Raw genomic sequence first — 21,021 nt, 5'->3', positions numbered from 1 at the left:
ATTAGTATTACTGACAATATCAGATTGGGCCTGGAAAACAAACAATGGAGATCTTTAACCCTACTCTATACATGTAGAAAGTAACTGGATATTTTATTTTAAAATATCTAAAATATTCACATTAATATCCTGTTTTTCCTTCCCTCTTACCCTGCCTTTATGATTAAATATATATAAATTAAAAAACCTTTTCAAATAACTCTTGTCATGGTTACCAAAGCTGTTTTATGTTATCATTTTTAAGAATCTTCAAGTAAACTCAAATTTTTGATAAATCAAAACATTCTGCATTGCTTTAACAGGGGAAACAAAAAACAAGGTTTGCAAAATGGATTGATAAAATTCCTATGAATCAATGTGGGCTAAGAGTTAAAAGATTTTTCTCAGAAGTTCTATTTAAAAGCTTATTCTTGGATGAAAAAAGAAGTGATCTCCAGGAGCCTCTACTCTTCCCGTTTTAAGTAAATATATGTCTATAATAACTTCAGTGTGTCTGAAATCAAGAATCTGCAAATAAAATGCTAAGAAAAATAAACCACACCAATTTTCTCACCCCATACCACTGCAATTATTTTAAATGCACAGGAATACAACAAACTCAAAAGAAAAAAAAAATAGTGTTTTATTAACTACCACACTGTTATAATACACTTTAAACGTACAATAAGGTAGCCTTTAAATTTGAGGTGGTCTTAAGAATAACAAATGAACAGAATTCCAAATTTTTGAAATAGGTGAACTGCTGCAGTTATAGGTATACATTTAAGAAAATTGTATAGCTCTTACAAGACCAGCAATGAAACTTTATTTTGTACATTTTTAATAATTGAAAATATAAACAATAATTAAAAAATAAAAAGAAAATACAGCATAATAAAAAACATACATTTCTCAATTAAATGTACTGGATACATATAAATTTTAAGGGAAAAAGCAAAAAAAAGGAAAATGGTTTATATTTAAGTGCAGACTGACTACCTAGACCAAAAAAAAAAAAAAAAAAAAAAAAAAAGACTTAAAAAAATATCATAAAACCTCTAGTTCTCTATGACTAATATCCATATGGTTGGAGTATCGTCACTATGGAAGTGATTTTGTTATGTTTGCATATGTTATACTTTACTGGTAATTTACATGATGGCTTTTAAGGCCCTGGCAGACATGTGGTTTTTGGAAACAAGATTGGATTAAAAAAAAAAAAAAAAAAAAAATCACTGCTAAGACGCAATAAATCTTATTTTTTTGGTCCTCCAATATTCAAGAAAAGGGATAATTCACTATAACATTTTCTTACCACCCAAATGCCTCAACCTATACATTTTAAACCTTTTTAAACATTGGTTATATTGCCCAACTTCGTTATTGAAAGGATATTAACAAGACATTATTTTGGCAAATTAAATCTTAAACATGGCTTTTCAACAGGATTTAAAAGGTGACTATCCCTAGAGTTTCCATGTTAAAATGTATTTTTCAAAATCTTACAAGAGTAATGCTTAAAATATTGTACATAGTTAACCTAATTAAAATAATTAGCTTCAAAATGACAAATTGATAAGCTAAGTAAAGCCTACACTATAACATTTGCTTGGAAACTTGATTTGTCAGTTATGCATAATAAAAATTCCAGTCATCAAGAAAATTACAAAAATTTTTTTTATCATAACATGATTTCTTTCACCCACCAACTTTTTTATCTTACAATAGATAAATACCAACATGTTCTCATTTTTACACTAAACCACACAGGATTGGTGCATTTGGTTAGACTACCATTCGCATTGTTAAATTCAATTTTCTCTTTATATAACTTGGTAAAATTTCATTTCTTCTAGATTCCAAAAGTACCTACAAAATCCATGCAATTTTACCATTTTTAATATACTATGGAATATCATACAAAGTAAGGCATTTCAGTGTCATGTATAACCAAGTTACTGTCAATCCAAAAATTTTTGCACATCAATAAAAAGATATCTAAGAACTTAGGAACAATATTCTTCTCACTACTGTATAAAAATAACCACAATGAATAAGTATTTGTGTATTTACTCCATTGTCTCATTTCCAGAAACTGTGACAAGCTGTAAAGGTATTTCAGTGTTGGTAAGGATATCTTGATTGCTGGTGGTGGAAGTATTAACAGTTCCTATCCCTGAAACAGAACCTTGTTGAATATTTGCAAGGATAAGTGTTGTTCCTCCTGCAGTAATCAAAGTATCATCTCGTGCAGCTTCCACAGATGCCAGCACTGTACTGCTAGAGTGGATACCTTTTTTATTCTGATGTGTCTTAATATGTTTGGCAAGGTGATCACTTCTCATAAAGCGTTTTGAACATTCTGGACAAACAAACTTCTTCTCACCTGTTAAAGAAATTGAGTTACTTAGTTTTTTAAATTCAACATTAATAGACTCATTCTCTGAGAAAGAAAATAAGCCAAGACTGACAATTTTAGGGACAGGGAGCAGAATTCAATTAGAACTGTATTCGATTTATGAGCTGTCCCTGCAATACTTTTTCTTCAAAATAAATTTATCATCTTTATTTTTGGATGAAAAGCAATCTTCAAACTTATTAAACTATACACTGATATCAAATAAGAAACTAATACCTCAACTATGCCAACAGTTTGTTTTGAAACATGTTACAAGATACCAGCTTAAAAATGATGACCTGTAACATGTTCTTTAAAGAAAACTACAGTTTTAAGCTATACTTCAGATATTATTAACATGTCAGATCCTGATATTTAACCTTCCAACTCATAAATGCAAATTCAAGTAACTACACAAAGTACTTCAAGATTAAAGCCAAGACACAAGCTTGAAGTCTAATAAAGACTGGGTAGTCCCAAGAACTGGAGATGGTTACCTGATCTGATTTCAGTTGGAATAATCAAAAGCAAGCTTAATACATCATGATGTTAAAGTTAATAAGACTCTGATGCATAAATTTATTTTTCAGCATGAATAAAGAATATTTTTTAAAGTATTTTAAAACTACATTTTTCAAACACAAAAGACAGACAAAACTTCTATTATGCTAAAGACCCACTATGTGGGAGGATTACTAGAAGGTAAGGCAAAAGGCCAAACTAAAAGAAACACACAGAGAACTCACACAATAAACAAATCGAATACTTTTTTTCTTCAAAATGTCTTACCTATCTCATTTCAGCAACTTTCCTCTCAGCAGGTCCTCATCAGACCTCATGCCTGAACTATTACAGTGACATGCTAGGCTTTCCCTCTCTAATCCAACAGATCAATGCCAGAAAAATCTTCCTTAAATACCAAATTTTATTAGAGTTACAAAAATTTACCATTGTACTAACTGGTATGGGGATGTAGGAGTAATTGTAGATAACTAAATACTTTAAGGTCTCCACTACTTAACTTCCAAGGACTCTCTAACGTGGCTCAATACTACATAAAAGAAATGTATTAACAGAATCTCATCTTCACTCATGACAAATGGAGCTCTCACTTCTTCTATTTGCATACTATTCTATTCTTCCGGGAAGGTTATTTCCCAAAGTTTCCCTTGAAACATTAGTTCTGGGAGATGCTCAATGACAAAATGGCACAATGAGAGGCTGCCACTACCTCCCCTACCTGAAGATGTATAGTGCTCATTAACATATTACTAAAGGTGCTCCTTGAAGGTACTTGTATAGTAAACCTTTTTAACACAGTGCTTCCTACATTTTGATCATAGACCTCTCTTCCCTTCTACACTGTATCTTTTCATATCCTGCTGATCAAATTCCACTGGGGAAAATTCTAGTATAGGCCCATCTTAAGGTCTTAATACCCAAAAATGCCTTACTAGCCCAGTGATAATGATCTCTGCCTCTGGGCATACTTTATCTACTTTTTTATATTGTCAGTTACAGTTTCAAACAGGTTAAGTTCACCTGTCTAACTACCTGATGAGACAGAAATTAAAACAAGTAGAGCATAAAATACACTGCTACATATTTCATGGGTTACTTTATATATTTAGATCTAAGAGATTTCAAAGTTTCACCATAATTCTTCCTTCTAAGCTCTCTAGGCTTTGTAAATACATTATATATTTATCAATTCTTCAAATGTTGAGCACAGACTGAGATCATCTTGATCATTATATAGTAGTAACAGAAAACTATCTGTGTATGTTATATTAAGTTAGAATTCAACTTGGGTCATTCCTAGGTCCATTTCATAAACGACCATACAAACACTATGTAAACACAATTAAATGAAAATCCTGACATCAAAGATGCCATGGTTATTACCCCTCAAAGAAAACAGTTTTCTACTTATTTCACATATATTAAAACATGAGATCATCAGAGGAAAAGGAATTATTATTACAGTGTTAAGGAGGAAGAAAATAATGATCAAGAATAAAAGCATACAACTAATTTAGAACACTGACATAATTAATAAGATAAATGTGACTTAAGACATTGAATAAAATGAAAACAAAACAAAAAACTGATTGAAAAAGAAAACAACACTAACCAAAGTCTGCATAAGATAAAACATTATTTTATAAGGTAAGCCATATGGCTTGTTTAGAATTAAGTGTTTTTAAATTGATGTTGAAGATAGAAATGTGATGTAAACAAAAGATTCAGTTCAGTAAGCTATGCTTAAAAAAAATTTAAGGTAGTATGCAGCCCTGTAATTAATTTTTGTCTGTTAAAAGTAAAGATTAGTAACCTGTATGTGTTCTTCTGTGCCTCTGTAATTCATCACTTCGAGTAAATCTTTTACCACAGAACATCCAGTTACAAATAAATGGGCGCTCCCCAGAATGCCAGCGAAGATGAGCTCTCAGATGTGAGGTCTTCCCGTAGACTTTACCACATCCTGGTATATGACAAATGTGTTGCTTCTTTTTCCCAAGATTGGTACCTCTAAAAAGCACACACAGAATAATATATACTTAAATGAAAATATTCAAACAGGCAATACCACTCATCATATTCAACATGCTGAATTTCAATTAGAAGACATTATCACCATGCGGCCAATCAGAAACCAAAACCATTTAAAGGCAATTTAAATAAGAATTTGGAAGTTTTACATGTTCTTTTACTCCACAACTAATGTGAATGCTATCCAAATGTAAATATGTTCAAGAAATACATAATTTAAAAGGACATTTCATAGAGTGTATAATAAAGCTATTTATTATCTTGTCAGAACCATTCACAAATTCTATGCATAGACCCAATTCAATTAAATTAGCTGAACAGGAAAACTAAATGGTCTATTCAAAGTCATGATGTCAGCTAATTTAAAAAGTAAATAAATCAACAACAGATGCATTAACTCATCACAGGTACAATTAATTAGGTGCCTTAATCAGGCTTTAAATTAATATGATATATGCATTATTTACTCACATATTTGTATGGCTACACCCTGAATATACACTGACTTACAGAAAACCAGAGGAAAAAAAATCTAGACAAAGCTGTCATCTTAGATCCCTAGAATTGTATGAAATTAACTTACAGTCAAAATTCCCTTACTAATAACCATGCAGATACCCCAAATTATAAATCAGAGACATAAATAAAATGCAGTTTTTCCACACTGCATAGTTTTACATCTGTTACATTTCAGTACTTGATATCAAGAGCTTAGGAGATATGTGCTTAGATGGGTGAACATAGGTATCTTAGCCTAAGCAAGAAGGAAACTTTTTTGACTCCAGAAATTATATTCAAATTGTATTAAACACTATAGAAAATGTTATTACTCAACCTCGACAACAACAAAAAAGGCTAGTTACTGAATAAAGACAAATAAATGAGTTTATATTTTTAAAAAATGACATTTTAGACTCATCAATTGTCAAAATTTTATTATATAAACTTCGAAGTTTCTCCGAGATTAAAAAAAATACATTTAAGACCCCCACCCCTCCTCCCACAATCTCAGTCTAGGTATACAGCCTGTAAACCGTCCATAAGCCTGCAAATCCTCCTGTATGTAATATACCTATTGTTTCTCAAATTTTACTGGAAAAATGCATATTTCCCCACATTTATATTCAATGTACTCACACTCAGTAGCATGTGAAATTGCCATAGGACAAACAGTGCTAAACGGTGCAGTGCTGGCTGTTAGGTGCCATAGGTGTTCTGAACAGGGAGACATCAATGTGGGCTCCAGTAGTTAGAGAAGGCTTCGTGGAGAAGGTGGGTAGGATTTAGATAGAAAGGAGGGAAGGCATTCCAGGCAGAGGAATAGCATAAGTAAAGACAAGGAGGAGTCATGCTGTTGTCTCAAGGGCAAGGATGTCATAATCTAACACAATTCTAGTTTTAGCTCCAGTCCACCCCCAATTTCTACAACTCTCTTCAAAGAGCTGAGTTGAGTGAAATAGGTTTTGTTGGCTCACCTGCAATGCCAAAGTCTTAACCAAAGCCAACAGTATTTCCATTTAGTTTAGCTCTTTTAAATTTATTTTTGAATGACCCTAAGAAAAAGAGCAATGTCTGTGGCTATTGGTGTACAAACTGATTTTACATATTGTGTTCACCATAGCAATTTCACAGAGAACCCAATTCAGTTGATTCTATACTCTTAACTTCCTGCCTCTCTTCTAAGCCTACCACTCAGGTGAATCAGTGTCTTTTATAAATTCAAAAGCGCTACTGCACTAACTCTGCAAAATTCAGCCTGAGAGCAGGAACAACGCACAAGACTAAAATAAACTACTGTGACAAGTGAGTTTTCAAAGAACCAAAATGCCAGGAAAGATATTTTTTCATCAACTGAATTATAAGGAAACAAGACATATTTATTGTCTGAAAATGAGACAGGCATATAAGAAAGAAAAAAAATGAAGAAAAGGCACACAAAAATATACAATATAAGGGAAAAGCCCAATACCCATGTCCAAGTTTCTATTTAAAGAAAAATTTCACTCAAGATATAGATATGCTAGATATGGACTTATGGCATGTGATATGAAGAAAAAGAACTTAAGTAAATTTCTTAACAACCTTTAAGTAATAAAAGATTACCATTAAGTTTTCTTCTTGATTTATATATTTACACCACTATACCTATTACATGACCTAAAAAAACTAACAATTTTAAGTTCATGTTCTTGACTTCTTAAACTCACTCCCAAAATTTTAATAAAGCAAAGACAGACCAATACAATGAAGCAAGCTAAACTCTGAGTGGAAGGATTAAGAAAAGTAAATTGAGTCTTTTGCGTGGGACAGGAGAAACAAAACACAAACTGAAATGCTGACAGGAAAAATAACAGATTTTACAAAATAACTTATTTTTCAAAAAATGGGTTGAGGTCTAATTCACACAAAAACTATATAACAATAATGTCCTTAGAATTTATTTTACTATCGTCTCTTCTACCAGAGTATAGAGTTTCTGAAGGCTGGTTCTGCTTAATAAATACTGGCTAAATGCCCAAATGAATATAATTTTTAAATATTTAATTATACTTTACACCTTGGTCAAAAAGATAAAACAAAATTTAGGTCTTTAAAGATGCCACTTTACACACACTATAATATTCTTTTAAAGAATATTGCTGAAAGAAAAAGGTCAATATTCTAAAATGCTTAAAATGCCAACTATCTCACCTTTGCGGAATGGGATTTACTATATGTTATGCTTCTATTAACTGCATGTAGCAACTGCCAATGATGATTGTGCCTCTCATGAATATATTAGCTGAATTTTGTGCAAATGAGCTCTAAGAAACAATATAATTTCTTTCTTAAGAACTTCAATTTTAATTGCTCAGAATAAATTATTTTAAAATGAACTCACAGAAGTTCTAGAAAAATGAGTATTTTTAAAATCCTCAGTTTGAGGAAGACTTAACAGCATGATTAAAATGCATCTCAAGTAAAAATTTTGTGCTTAAAAGTTTGCAAACTGTTAAGTGAGAATTCTCCTTACTTGTATAAACTGTATAAACAATCACATTTTGCAAACCACTGAAAAAATTGAAAGGCAATGTAAAACTGGAAAAAAATATCTGCACATATGACACAGACAAACTAATAGATTCACAGAAGACAAAAATAATTACAAAATTTTTAAATGGTAAAATAACAAGTGTTCAATCTCACAAAGTAACAAAAATATACTATTAAGTAAAACAATAGTGAGGCATTACTTTTCATCTCTCAGACTTTAAAGGTTTTAAAAAATGATAAAATTCATTGTTGGCAAGGGTGTGGGCAAACAGACTCTCATACACCACCGATGGAATACAAATTGATGCAACTTTCTAGTAGACATTTCCCTTTGATCCAACAATTCCACCACTGCCAACTTACACTGATGAAATAATCAGACAAATGTGCAGAAGTATGTGTAAGAATTAATTGACAATAAACCCCCAAGAAGTTTTTAAATTCTTTTACATCCACACACTAGAATACTATAGTCATAAAAAATTCATCCAAGCTTTTTGTAGACGTGGAAGTATGATCACAAAAATATTCACAATAAGAAGAACAGACATGTAAAGCAGAGAAGGTGACTCTACTTTAAAATATATTTAAAGTCTGGAAAGATAAATACAAAAATGTTAACAACAGTCATCCGGAAGTAGGGTAGAAATCTGGTATTATTTTAATATTCTTCTATAAATTTATGAATTTTTTTAGCATGTTTTAGTTCAATAAATGTAAATTTGAAACTTTCAATTTAAAGGAAAAAAATAAGCAAAACACAGGCAAAGCCATGACCCTCAGATTTGACTTTCATGAACAATTTATCTTGAAAGTTCCTCTAAAAATGAGATAAACTTCAGAAAAGTTGTTGTCTAACCAAATTCCACACTAATTTATTTAAATTGACCAAAACATTGCAAAGAACAAATAAAACAAGTGAATAATTACTATTAGTAAATACAAATGCCTAAGGATCAGATGCAGAACCAAATTTACTCAGGAGGCAGTACAGTGGTTAAGATAGGTCCTAGAGTAAGAAACTGGGTCCAAATCCCAGTTGTACATGCTCTTAAAAACCATTCATCCTCTCCATGCCTCACATATATAAGACTATCTAGAACATAGTAAGCTCTCAGTATTAACAATTAGTCATTATTATTAATGTGAATGGGCTGCCCAGTGTACAAATCAACTTTTCAAAGGCAGGTAGGCTCTATTAGATCAAGTTCATTAACTCTATTAGTAGATTCCACCCCCACCCCATCCCTGGTCTATTTAAACAGCTCATTTCTGAGAGAGGTATATTAAGATATTTCACTATGACTGGAGGATTTGGTTAGTACGTCTTTAGAGTGCTATCAGTCTTTTCTCTATATACTTCAAAGTTATGGGGAAAAGGTACCATGGCTAGTAAATCTTATTGATGAAAACTTCATGTTATTAAGAAATATATCCCTATCTATCCATTTGATTAGGTGAAAATATCAAATAGATATCAAATGATACCATGTCTGCTATGCATATTTCCTTTTTGTTAACATCTGCCTAATAAATCTCTTTCATTCCTTTATTTTCAATATTTCTGTGCAAATTTAAGACGTTCTTTATTATCAATATAAGGCTGGAGTTTGTTTTTTAAGGATGACCGGAGACTCAATTTCTTAATTATTAAGCTTAATCCATCCACATTTAATGCAATTACTGATGTTTAGAGTTTGTCATTTTTTTCTTAATGTTTATTTTTAAAAACACTGAACAGAAATATTACAGTTTCACTTTTTTTAAAACTCCACCATTAATGCTTTTTATTTCTGTTGAAAATGGAAAATATACTTTATCACCAATTTCTAAACTTATTTTTATATAACAGTTAATCCAACTTTTTAATCAGTATTTAGTCAAATTTCATTGCTGGTATGCAAATTATCTGATATGGGCATGTTAAATGGCATCTTATACTTCTTTTTAAAGTAAACTAATTTTAGTTTTTTAAAAAAGGCATTCAGAACTAAAAATGTGACTTCACATATTTTGTTCACTAACTTTTTCTGCACACTCATACAGACAAACACACAAGATGATCATGTAGTGAATAATTTCCCTTAATTAGGTGACAGGGCATGCAGCATTTCAAAAATTAGGATGATATCAGCAGCCTAAAAAAAAAGTATGTTGCATGTGTGCATACCTCCCACCACCTTCTTTACAGTTGGGACAGGTGCAAGCTACCCTTCGAAGTCTTTTTCCTTCTTGATGTTGTTGGTCCCCTTCTTCATCTACCACCTGTACTCTTAAGTGTGTTAGATCATTGGTATTCAATGTAGAATCACCACTGAGCTGCCACTCTTCAGGATCAGGTTCTTCTTCCTTGATCCTAATATCTAAAGAAAAAAACAAATACAGATGAGAAGCAGCCCACTGGCCCAAAAAGATAGCAAGAGATCTGAGCTTCTCTAAAATAAAATGAGTAAATAGTATGTATACGTAAAAAAAATCATCTGTTGGTGGACCATAATCATTGCTCCCTGTTGTGGATTATTTTTTTAAAACAAATTGTTTTATTCTAAATATCAGATATTAAGCCAAAAAGAGAGCATGAAAGCTTTTTTAAAATTCAGTAAGAAAGCCAATTTTTTTTTTTTTTTGAGCAAGCTGTCATAAAACAACCTGAAACTTAATCATAACTGTTCAAATAGTCAATATATCTAATGGTCAACTCAGATTGGAACAAATTCTAATGCCTTAAACCTCTCTTGTACAGTATGTATCCATTATACCCATTTGTAGAAACTATGGGAATGGAAAATGTAGGTATTATGGGAATGCAATTATGTCTACCTGTATGTACTATGAAATTATTACTCATTAACCTAACCTTTAAAGTCAATCCTTGCTAAAATATCCATAATGGCCACGACCACAGTATCACTGTGGAAGGAGGTACCTATGTATAAGAGTTTTTATTTTCAAGGAATTTTATTATAAACCAGACTGAGAAACAAAATGAGCATGCAATGTTGAAGCAGAGTGGATATGGCAGGAAGCTACATCATTTTCTCAGCATAGCCAAACATCTTTCTTTATATCAATAATGTTATGATATCATTTTCTAAGTGAGTGAAGAGATTTTTTCAATTCAGAAAAAACAAATTCTTTTAAAAACCAATATATTATTTAGCATACTGAATAGAATCATCTTTGGCAAAACATAAATTTCTGCCCATTTTTATTTTGATTTATGTAAACTAAAAATCTTAATAGAAAATTATTTTAGATCTGTATTAGTCATTAATAATTGGAGCCAAAAGTAGCATGAAGAATAAAATATGCTTTATCTAATATCTCCTGAATTTATACTACTGAAAACTAGAATGTACAACCAAGAAAAATGCCTCAAATAGTTTAAATTTAGAATAACTACAACTAAAAATCAAGGAGGGAAATGGGAAGAGAGAGCACTCTGGCCTGGGCAACAGGCTATATTGTGGTGCTGCTCACTGCAACAGTAAACACTAGAAAAGGTTCAGGTGGGGGTAAAGAAGGACAGTTAATGAGTTCAGTGTTGCTGGTCATGGAGTTTGAACTGGTGTCATACAACCAGTAGGAAAAAAAAGTTGGACCTGCACAGATGGAGTCCATCCAAAGAAGTAGGTTAGAAAATTCAAAGGCTATGAGTAGAATGAGAACAGAATTAGCCTGTGAAGAACGCAGATATTTAAAGAACAGAGAGGAGGAACCTGTGAAAGAAGGAAATACCCAGGAAAATGTTCTATAATGAAAGAAAGGAAAGACAGAAGTGGTCAACATCAGATACTGTAGAAAAATAAAGACATCAAGACAGAAACTAAGAACATGGGCAATAAGCAAAAGAGTGTTTAATAACAAGTACAGGTAAGTTTTTCAAAACATCTGGCTTGAGAGGAAGACAGAAGCATGACAGTACAGGCTGCAGGGGACCAAAGAAGAGTCTGGGGAGGGAGTGTTTTGTTCAGTTTGTGAAGACAGGAAAGACTTGAACATGTGTACATGTTTATGAGAATGATCCATTACAGAGGGAGAGACCGAAAACACAGAAAAAAGTCTCTAAGAAGTCAGGAGGGGATGATGATCCATAGCACTTACAGGTTAACTGAGGGAGCACAGCCACCTCTTTTTCTATTACATGAGAGAAGAAAAGATATAAGCACATTCTTTCATTCATTCAATAAATAATCAGCTACTGTGTGCCATGAACTGTGTCAGACCTCAGAGGCAGAGAGAATTTGATGGCTGGAAGTTAAAGGGAAACTGGTTTCTATTTCCCCAGTGAAAAGATGAAGAATTAGATACATGTAAAATTCACCCAAACACACAACATAATGAGTACTGATCACTATAATCAGGTGTCCACCTGCATCATTATGACAAACATTTAAATACTTGCACAAACACTTCAGAGTATTAGCTTTTTTACAAGTTAATTAAAAGAGCATGCAAATAGCATGTATCCCATGTTGGGTAAATTTTAAGTCCATAAAATGAGGATTTTTTAATATTTCTAATTGGATTATAATTGCTTTACAATATTGTGTGGGTTTCTGCCATACATCAACATGAATCAGCTAAAGGTATACATATGTTCCCTCCATCCCACCCATATGGTAGTGTATATGTTTCCATGCTTCTCTCTCAATTCATCCCACCCTCTCCTTCCCCCACTGTGTCCACAAGTCTCTTCTCTATGTCTGTGCCTCCACTGCTGCCCTGCAAACAGGTTGATCAGTACCATCCTTCTAGATTTCACATACATGTGTTAATATATAGGATTTGCTTTTCTCTCTCAGATGGTTTTAAAGCTACTCATTTTACATTATTTGTGACAAGATAGCAAGGAAAAAGGAGGACAGAATGCTAAATATAGATAAAGGAGTCTAGAGAGACAGAAGAAAGATTTAAAGAAAACACACAGAACAAATAAAGCACCTGATGAGATCGGGCAAGAATGAAATACAACCTGACTGAGGGGATAATGATATTAAAAGGGCATTCCTACTCCAATTGCTAATTCTCTTAATGGAACCTATAAAATAATTTTAACATGACAGAGCAACTAACACTAACCTTTACTTATCCTTCAAGATTAGTTCAAATGCCACCTCCTTTATACATGCTTATGTTAGAATTAATTCTATTTACTGGTTCACACATCCCTTTAGATAATGCTTTACTCAAAAGTGCTCAGAAAATACAATCTGACTAAATAAACAAAACCTTCCTTAAGGAGGATTTCCAGTATAGCTAATAATCTACCTGGAAAGACTGTCCCCCTGGCTTCACTATGCTCCTTCTATCTATAGATAACACATATAGATAAGATTTTTTTTTAATAGATAACATTTTAAAATTTTCATTTTATCCCAAATGGATACTTCATTTTCTAGCATCACTTAGTGAAAAAAAGAAAAGTCAGTCCATATGAACAGGACCACTTAGTGCTCACTAAAGACAATAAATTAAACTGCCCAACAGGTGTTATAGCAGGTTTTTTTCATTTTACTTGATCATACACACACTGGGATATTATAGAATACTAATCATAAACTTACCTAATTCTAAATAACCCCTTTGCCAACCTGCATTATCAATTTAAGACAGACAAACCTTCAAACTATATCTTTAGTACCAGGCAGTCAAATTTGTATCTTCCTCAATATCTTAGTATAGATAATAGAAAAATATTTTTTACCAAGCTGTTATTAGAGCTCCACATGGATCCAGTTACTCTTAGAAATCTACTGTTTATAAAGCTCAGGAGAAGGGTAAGTAATACCCATTAAAATGGGCCACAGAAGTATGGAAAGGTATTCAATATTATTAGACACCAGAAAAATTTAAATCACACTGAAACACTCTACACATCCAAGATGGCTAAAACTTTTAAAAACAGACCAGGCCAACTGTTAGCAAAGCAGTACAGCAACTGAAACTCCCACACTGCAGGTGGGTGTGTAAATCCATAAGACGACTTTGGAAATCTTTCTCTCTCAAAACTGAACCTACGTACACCCTATAACCCACGTAATTTCACTCCAACAGATATGCATATACACATGACATGTATATACACATGACACTGAAAGTACAGAAATTTACCCTAAACTGGAAGTAACTCATACATGTTAGTGTTGGAATAGGGAGAAAAAAAAATCATGATATATTCATTCATACAGTGAATACGTCAACACAATGAAAATGAACTTACATGCAACAGGAACATCACCAACACCTAATTTTAAATAGAAGCAGACAAACACACAGACTCTCACATATAATGCCTATATCTATAGATAGATATGCCATTTAAATAAAGCTCACAAAGCTCAAAGCAACAGGAAATACTACTACACAATGACTGCCTACCTTTACAATGAATAATGACTGGGTACAGGGAGATTGCTGAATTGCTGGCAATATCTTATTTCTTGATCCAGGTGGTAATTTCTCCTATGTATTCGTTTTATAAAAATTCATCAAGTTATACACATATGATTTGTACATTTTTCTGAATGTATACTATACTTTGAAAGATTCTAAATACAAAAATTTAAAGTAACCTACAGGAGATTACTTAGGGAGTCTTAAAGACAGTCAATGTTTGTTGTGGTTTCATCTCTAGTTCCTATATAACCAATGACCCCCTTCTCCCACCACTGGAATTTATAAACAAAAAAACCTTAAGATGACTGTGCTCCAAAAATTAAGTCCTTAATTTGAAGTTCATAATATAATGTTATTCACTCTACAAATATGTGAGTGATTACAATATGCCAGTCACTGTTCTAGGTTTCAAGGATAAAAGTTAACAGGAGTTAAGCTCATACCCCTATCAAGTTTACTTTTTAGTGAGGGACAACAGGACAAATAAACGAGTTAATATGGCTGACTCTTGAACAATGCAGAGGTGTAACTTACAGTCCCTCTATACGCATCTGAGGGTTCAACGAACTGCAGATTGTGCAGTACTGTTGTATTTACTACTGAAAAAAACTGGGTGTTAATGGATTTGAGCAGTTCAAACCCATGTTCAAGGATCAAATACACAGTTTTGTTGACTGGGTTAAAAAGTACTTGGTTGATACATCTGTGGCTCGTGGGTTGTCCTTTTTTATTATTACACTTTGTGTGGTGGTGAATTGTTATGGTAAAAAAGTAGAGTAGGGGCAGACCGAAAGTCAAAGGAGTGAAGTACTTGTTTTAAACAGAGTGGCCAGAAAAGGTTTTGCTAACCCAGTAACATCTGACCCTGAAGGAGGACAAAGAGCACGAAGGTGGGGCAAGCATGCCATGTAACAGGAACAGCAAGCTGGATGTATGCTTGTTGTGTTCAGAGAAATACAAGGGGGCCTATGTGCTAGAATGAAATGAGTATGAAGGAAGAGTAGTAAATGATAAGACACCTGAGATAAATGTGGGATACGATAGATATGTTATACATTGTGTATTACCTCGTAGGTCACTAAAAGCTTACATTTTATTCAGTGAGTAAAGCCACCGAGAGTAGAGGGGTAATACAGTGGCCTAAAACTAGTTCATGAGGAAGCAGTAAGGAATGGTCAGTCAGGAAATAGTTTGTAGGTAGAGTCAAAGGTATTTGTGAACAGATTTGATAATTTTATGTGAGGTGTGAGAACAAGGAGTTAAATACAACTCCAAGGTTTTAGCCCTGTGCGACTAGAAAGATGGAGCTGCCATTAGCGGAAATAGAACAGAGCAGAGGTGGAAAAAGGGCTTCCCAGGTGGCAACAGTGGTAAAGAACCTGCCTGCCAATGCAGGAGACATACAAGATGCGGGCTCAATCCCCGGGCTGGGGAGACCCCCCGGAGGAGGGCATGGAAACACTCACGCCAGTATTCTTGTCTAAAGAATCCCCATGAACAGAGCAGTCTGGCGGGCTACAGTCCATAGGGTCCCAGAGAGTCAGACATGACTGAAAAAACTAAACGGCAGCAGCAGAGGTAAAAAAACCATGGAAAAGAGGGACCACTCAGGAGCCCATTTTTGGACATCAAAGTTTTGAGGTGCCTATAGAATATTCAAATGATCATGTTGATTAGGCAGCTAACAGATCTGGAGTTCAAACAGAACTATGGTCCACAGATAAAAATTTGGGCATCATCAACATAAACAGCTCGTTACATAGAGGCACATGGAATGGAGTATATACAGGTAAGAAGCCGGGGGCACTACGTGAACGGAGAGATTAAAAACAAGAACATGAGACAGGAGGAAACTGGTGTCCAAAAGCCGTGAGAAGAAATCTTTTCAAGAACAACATAATCCTAAGTTCTCAAGGACATTTGTGTACACATTTAAGAACTTTATAAACTTAACAGCACTGGTTTTTTATCATGCCTATTAATATTTTCTACCTCAAAATGCTTAACTTTCCTCTTCATCTGGCCTGATATATGATAGACTACTGTCGGTTTATAGTTTCAACTATAGCTCTGTCCCATAGATATAGCTGTTTTCAAAGTCTACCCAAGTAAAACAAGTTCGTACAAGAAATATATAAATGGGGGAAAAAAAAATTTTCCAGGGTGTCCCCTGTGGTCCAGTGGTCCAGAATCCATCTTGCAATGCAAGGGACACTGATTCAATCTCTATAGTCTGGGAAGATCCCACACAAGGGACAAGTAACCCCATGTGCCACCAACTACTGAGCCTGCACTCTGGAGCCCACAAGCCGCAACTGCTGAAGCCCACACACTCCAGGGCCCACGCTGTGCAAGAAAAGCTACTGCGAAGAACAACACTGAAAACAGAGCAGCCCCTACTCTCTACACAGAAGTAGAGAAAGCCCACAAGCAGCAATGAAGATCAACTGCAGCCAGAAATAAAGAAAACATTGGAAAAAAATTTTTTTCCAATTTCCTGCACACCTCAGTAAGAGCTGAAGTAAAAGAAAAAGAAACAGGGACATCAAATCATGAAAAACATATATGTATACACACACACACACACACACACACACACAAACACAAAGTATGGTTACAAAGATAGGACCAATTTTCTTGGATAGTCAATGGACAAACACAAAATTATAGAAAGATATATTTTAACACGTCATTAGTATACTTTTAAATAAAGAAAAAATAGAGGCTGTATAATCAATATTAGTTAAGCATTAATAACTCAGGGAATGTCTAGATTTCTATTAAAAATATTACCAGAAGAAATACTAAAAGCTTCTTCTGAAGACTATTTGCTAATTATTTGTCAATAGAGCTAACAGAATATTTATGATAAGTTCTTTGCTGGTTTATTAAGTCTGAAACACGCATATTTAATTTAAATAACACTAGATAAATATGAATTACAGTACTGTTGATAAAATGAGACATTCTCCTTTATCAATAGGATATCATTAGGACTTTGTTGTTCTTATCAAAGGCTTTCATGTTCTCTGCCTTCAATTTTTAAAGTACTGATGAAATTACTTCATTTGATTCTAAAAATTTATGTTTTCTCTTTAATCAGTTTCACCTGCTATAAAAATCACCTAAACAGAAATACAGGATAATCCTATAAGATCTCATGTATTATTTAATTAGACTTTCACATTCATAATTATCTAAATTCCTGTGAACATTTCAGGGCCACCATCTCTTTTCTAGTTTTTCTTTCAAGGGGATAGTTCTAAACTATAGACATGGATTCCTAAAAATATAACTTCTCTAATCTGATCAAAAGAATTAACACTTTAGTGGAAAGTTTTAAAGCCAAATTTTATTTCTTTACCAAATATAAACTTTACCAAATATATATGAAATCTCTACTTTAACATGAAGCAATCTCTTTCCCATAAACCCTATATTCTTAGCTTTGGATCACTACTCTTCTATGACTGCTCCCTTGCCCTCAAATTCAATCTTTAATTCATCTCTATTTATCTTTTTCAAATCCAACCCTCTTCTATTTTTTATAGTCTTTTCCCAAATTATTTTCAAAGCTTTTCTACCCAACTAAAGATTATACATTAACAAAATTATTCTTCTTAGTAAATCTAAACAAAAGCTTTTATAAGATACACACACATAGATGTAACTGGAAATGACTGATTTTCTAATATGCCTTATAGAAGACCTCATGTTATAGACATACCACAAATATATGAGAAGAAAAACTATGACCTGCAATCAATACACTGTAAACAGTGAAATATTTACTTTATTTAATCTGCAGTACTAAATATATGTTACTGTTAAAGAAACAGTGTTCTACTCTACCAGATGATAAAATGTAAGGTTTACTGTTTGCTGAACGCTATTACAAGTACTTAATATACATTAATTTACTTCATACTCCCAACTACCCTAAGGTTTTAGCAGTACTTTTTCCGTCCTATCTATGAGAAAACAAAGAGGTTAACTAGTTTGCCTTAAGTCACACAGCTGAAAATTGGTGAAGCAGGGACAAAAGACAATGAGTTATGCAAAACCACATTGCAGGGACTTCCCTAGTGGTCGTGTTTAAGAATCCACCCGCCAATGCAGGGGACACGAGTTCAATCCCTGGTCCAGTAAGATTCCACTCATGGAGGGGCAACTAAACTCTTGCACAACTACTGAAGCTGGTGATCTACAAGAAACGCCACTGCAATGAAAAGGCTGTGCACCACTAGAGGAGACTCCACTCGCCGCAACTAGAGAAAATCTGCACACAGCAATGAAGATGCAGCACAGCCAAAAATAAATTTAAGAAAAACATACTGCAAGTATTGCTAAAAATCAGTTCCCTCCCAGGGATAATGTCCAGGAATAGTAGTCTAGCCTTTTACATATGAATATGTAGTTATAATTTAGCTTGTTCAAATTAAATTAGTGACTTTAAAAAATCTATTGATAAAGAAAATGTTATATATACATACAATGAAATACTGTGCAGCCTTAAAAAAGGAAATCTTGTCATGTGCTACAACATGGATGAATCTTGATAACATTACACCAAGTGAAACAAGCCAGACACCAAAGGATTAAATGCTGCATGAGTCTACTAATATGAAGCATCAGAAGTACACAAAACCTCAGAAACAGAATACAGAACGGTGGTTGCCAATGGCTAGGATTACAGTCCATGAGGTCACAAAAGTCAAGATATGACTGAGCAACTGAACAGCAAAGGCTAGAGAAAGATGGAGAATGGGTACTGCTTCAGTTTCACAAGGTGAAAAGTTCTACAGCCTGTTGTACACTAGTGTGAATATATTTAACACTACTGAACAATACACTTAAAACAGTGAAAATAATATTTAATGTTATGTGGTTTTTACTAACAATTTTTAAAATCTGGGGAAATTTCCCTTGTTGCTTCCCACTCCCACAGATGACCTATTTTAGGAATCTTACTGACAAAATCTTCAGTATCACAGATAAAAAGTTCAAATTAACTATGAAGGATACACATCAATGAGCCTTTGCTAAGGCTCATCCCTTCCTCCATTAAGTTGAAGAGAGTCGTTTTCCTCTCTAATTTCAGATTGAAAAAGACTACTTTAAAGCTATTCCAAAGTTTCTTAAAAAAGAAAAAGATGTTTTCCTCCACCACTCCCTTAGGTTGAAATAATACCCAAAAGAGAGTTCCCAGCAAGTCCTGATGGCCGTCTAAGAAACAACAAGTAATTTGTTACAAGAGGTCTCACAATTGTCACTATTCAAATCCTAATAGTACCCACACATTCATCCTAAAAGTAGATTTAATTCTTAGAGACAAGATGATGATCAGAAGTCACATGTTATGAGTAATATTAGTATTTAAACTCTAAGATATAATTTTTGTTCTTCATTCAAAACAAACCATGATCATAATATAAACTGGATCCCTACATTAGTTTACCTCCCAAGCACCTAACAGTCATTGGAATAAGCAAAACACCTTCTTAGTCTAAGCAATTCAGGACTAAATACACTGTTTTGTTTTGTTTTGTTTTTAATCTTCTTTAGTAAGACTAAGAAAGGAAATATACAAAAACAGCAGTAAGTTACATATGATTTTTTGTATACTCACCTCTCACAATCTTAAGACTCTTCAGTTTTCATATCATCCTTCTAGTAGATATTAAACCTATCTTCTCCGATGATCACATATATATATTCTATGTTACTCACGAAGGGTGTAAAAGATAGCACTACATTAATTCTACCACTAATCCATTCTAATTTCACACAGCAAGTAAATTCTCTTCCAAACTGGTTTGCACTTAGGAATTCCCTGGTGGTCCAGTGGTTAGGACTTGGCCCTTTCACTGCTGGAGTGGGATTGGGGCTGGCTTCACTCCCTGACTAGGGAACTAAGATCCTGCAAGCCATGCAACATGGCCACCCCACCAAAAAAAAAAAAAAAACTGGTTTGCAGTTATCTCTTAAAATATTCTTTTAAAAAATAACTGGTAAGATAGATAATATATATTTGTATCATAATTTGTTGAAATAACAAAGGCAAGGGCATATAGCACATTACTATATGCTCATTTTCTCAAATTTAAACAACCGGGGCGTCCTTTAAAACAGTAAACATTAGAAGAGTGTGATCTACTTCAATGTTTTAATTATTTATCACTAAAAAAACATAGAAAACTTCTAAAATTCAAAATCTGCAGGGCATGAGTTGTTTAGGATGGTAATTTACCAGATAAACTACAGGTTACTATATTTTGAATGGAAATCTCTCCAGACTTAATCATACATTTACCTACTTTCTTTAGCAGGAAGTTAATGACTCAAATTCATTATTAAAAATAATTTATGGTATTAACATTGTACTAAAGACATACAGAATTGTTTTTACTATTAGTATTTCTTCTATATACTTGTGGGGTTTGTTTTTTGCCTTCTTCCCAACATTCACCATTCATTGCCCATTCTAATGTGTATCTTCCAAGCCAGTTTTAAACTGGGAAATTTGTCAGAATTGTTCAAACTGTATATAAAATATATTATGCCTAAAGAAAGAACTTAAGGCTTTTCCCAAGAAGCCCAAAACCCCCAAAATGAAGATGGCCACAGCAGCAATATGTGCTCCAGAATAGGGATTTTCT

At 33.5% G+C, this 21,021-nt stretch overlaps 1 protein-coding gene across 1 annotated transcript in view; it reads right to left on the bottom strand.

The window, feature by feature from the left end:
* Window positions 1-598: 598 nt before the first annotated feature.
* SP3 (Sp3 transcription factor) overlaps window positions 599-21,021 on the bottom strand; it is a 54,921-nt gene continuing 34,498 nt past the window's right edge. The window contains exons 5-7 of the mRNA XM_070476005.1: window positions 10,134-10,326; window positions 4,713-4,909; window positions 599-2,365 (exon numbers count right to left, since the gene is read on the bottom strand). Of these exons, the coding sequence (XP_070332106.1) occupies window positions 2,049-2,365; window positions 4,713-4,909; window positions 10,134-10,326 (707 nt within the window). The 3' untranslated portion in view covers window positions 599-2,048. The remainder of the gene's footprint in view (window positions 2,366-4,712; window positions 4,910-10,133; window positions 10,327-21,021) is intronic.

This window comes from Odocoileus virginianus, chromosome 13 (genome assembly GCF_023699985.2).
Source record: "Odocoileus virginianus isolate 20LAN1187 ecotype Illinois chromosome 13, Ovbor_1.2, whole genome shotgun sequence".
In the NCBI taxonomy this organism is placed as follows: domain Eukaryota; kingdom Metazoa; phylum Chordata; class Mammalia; order Artiodactyla; family Cervidae; genus Odocoileus; species Odocoileus virginianus.
Note: the sequence above shows the minus strand (reverse complement) of the source record. Positions and strands in the feature narration are given on the sequence as shown.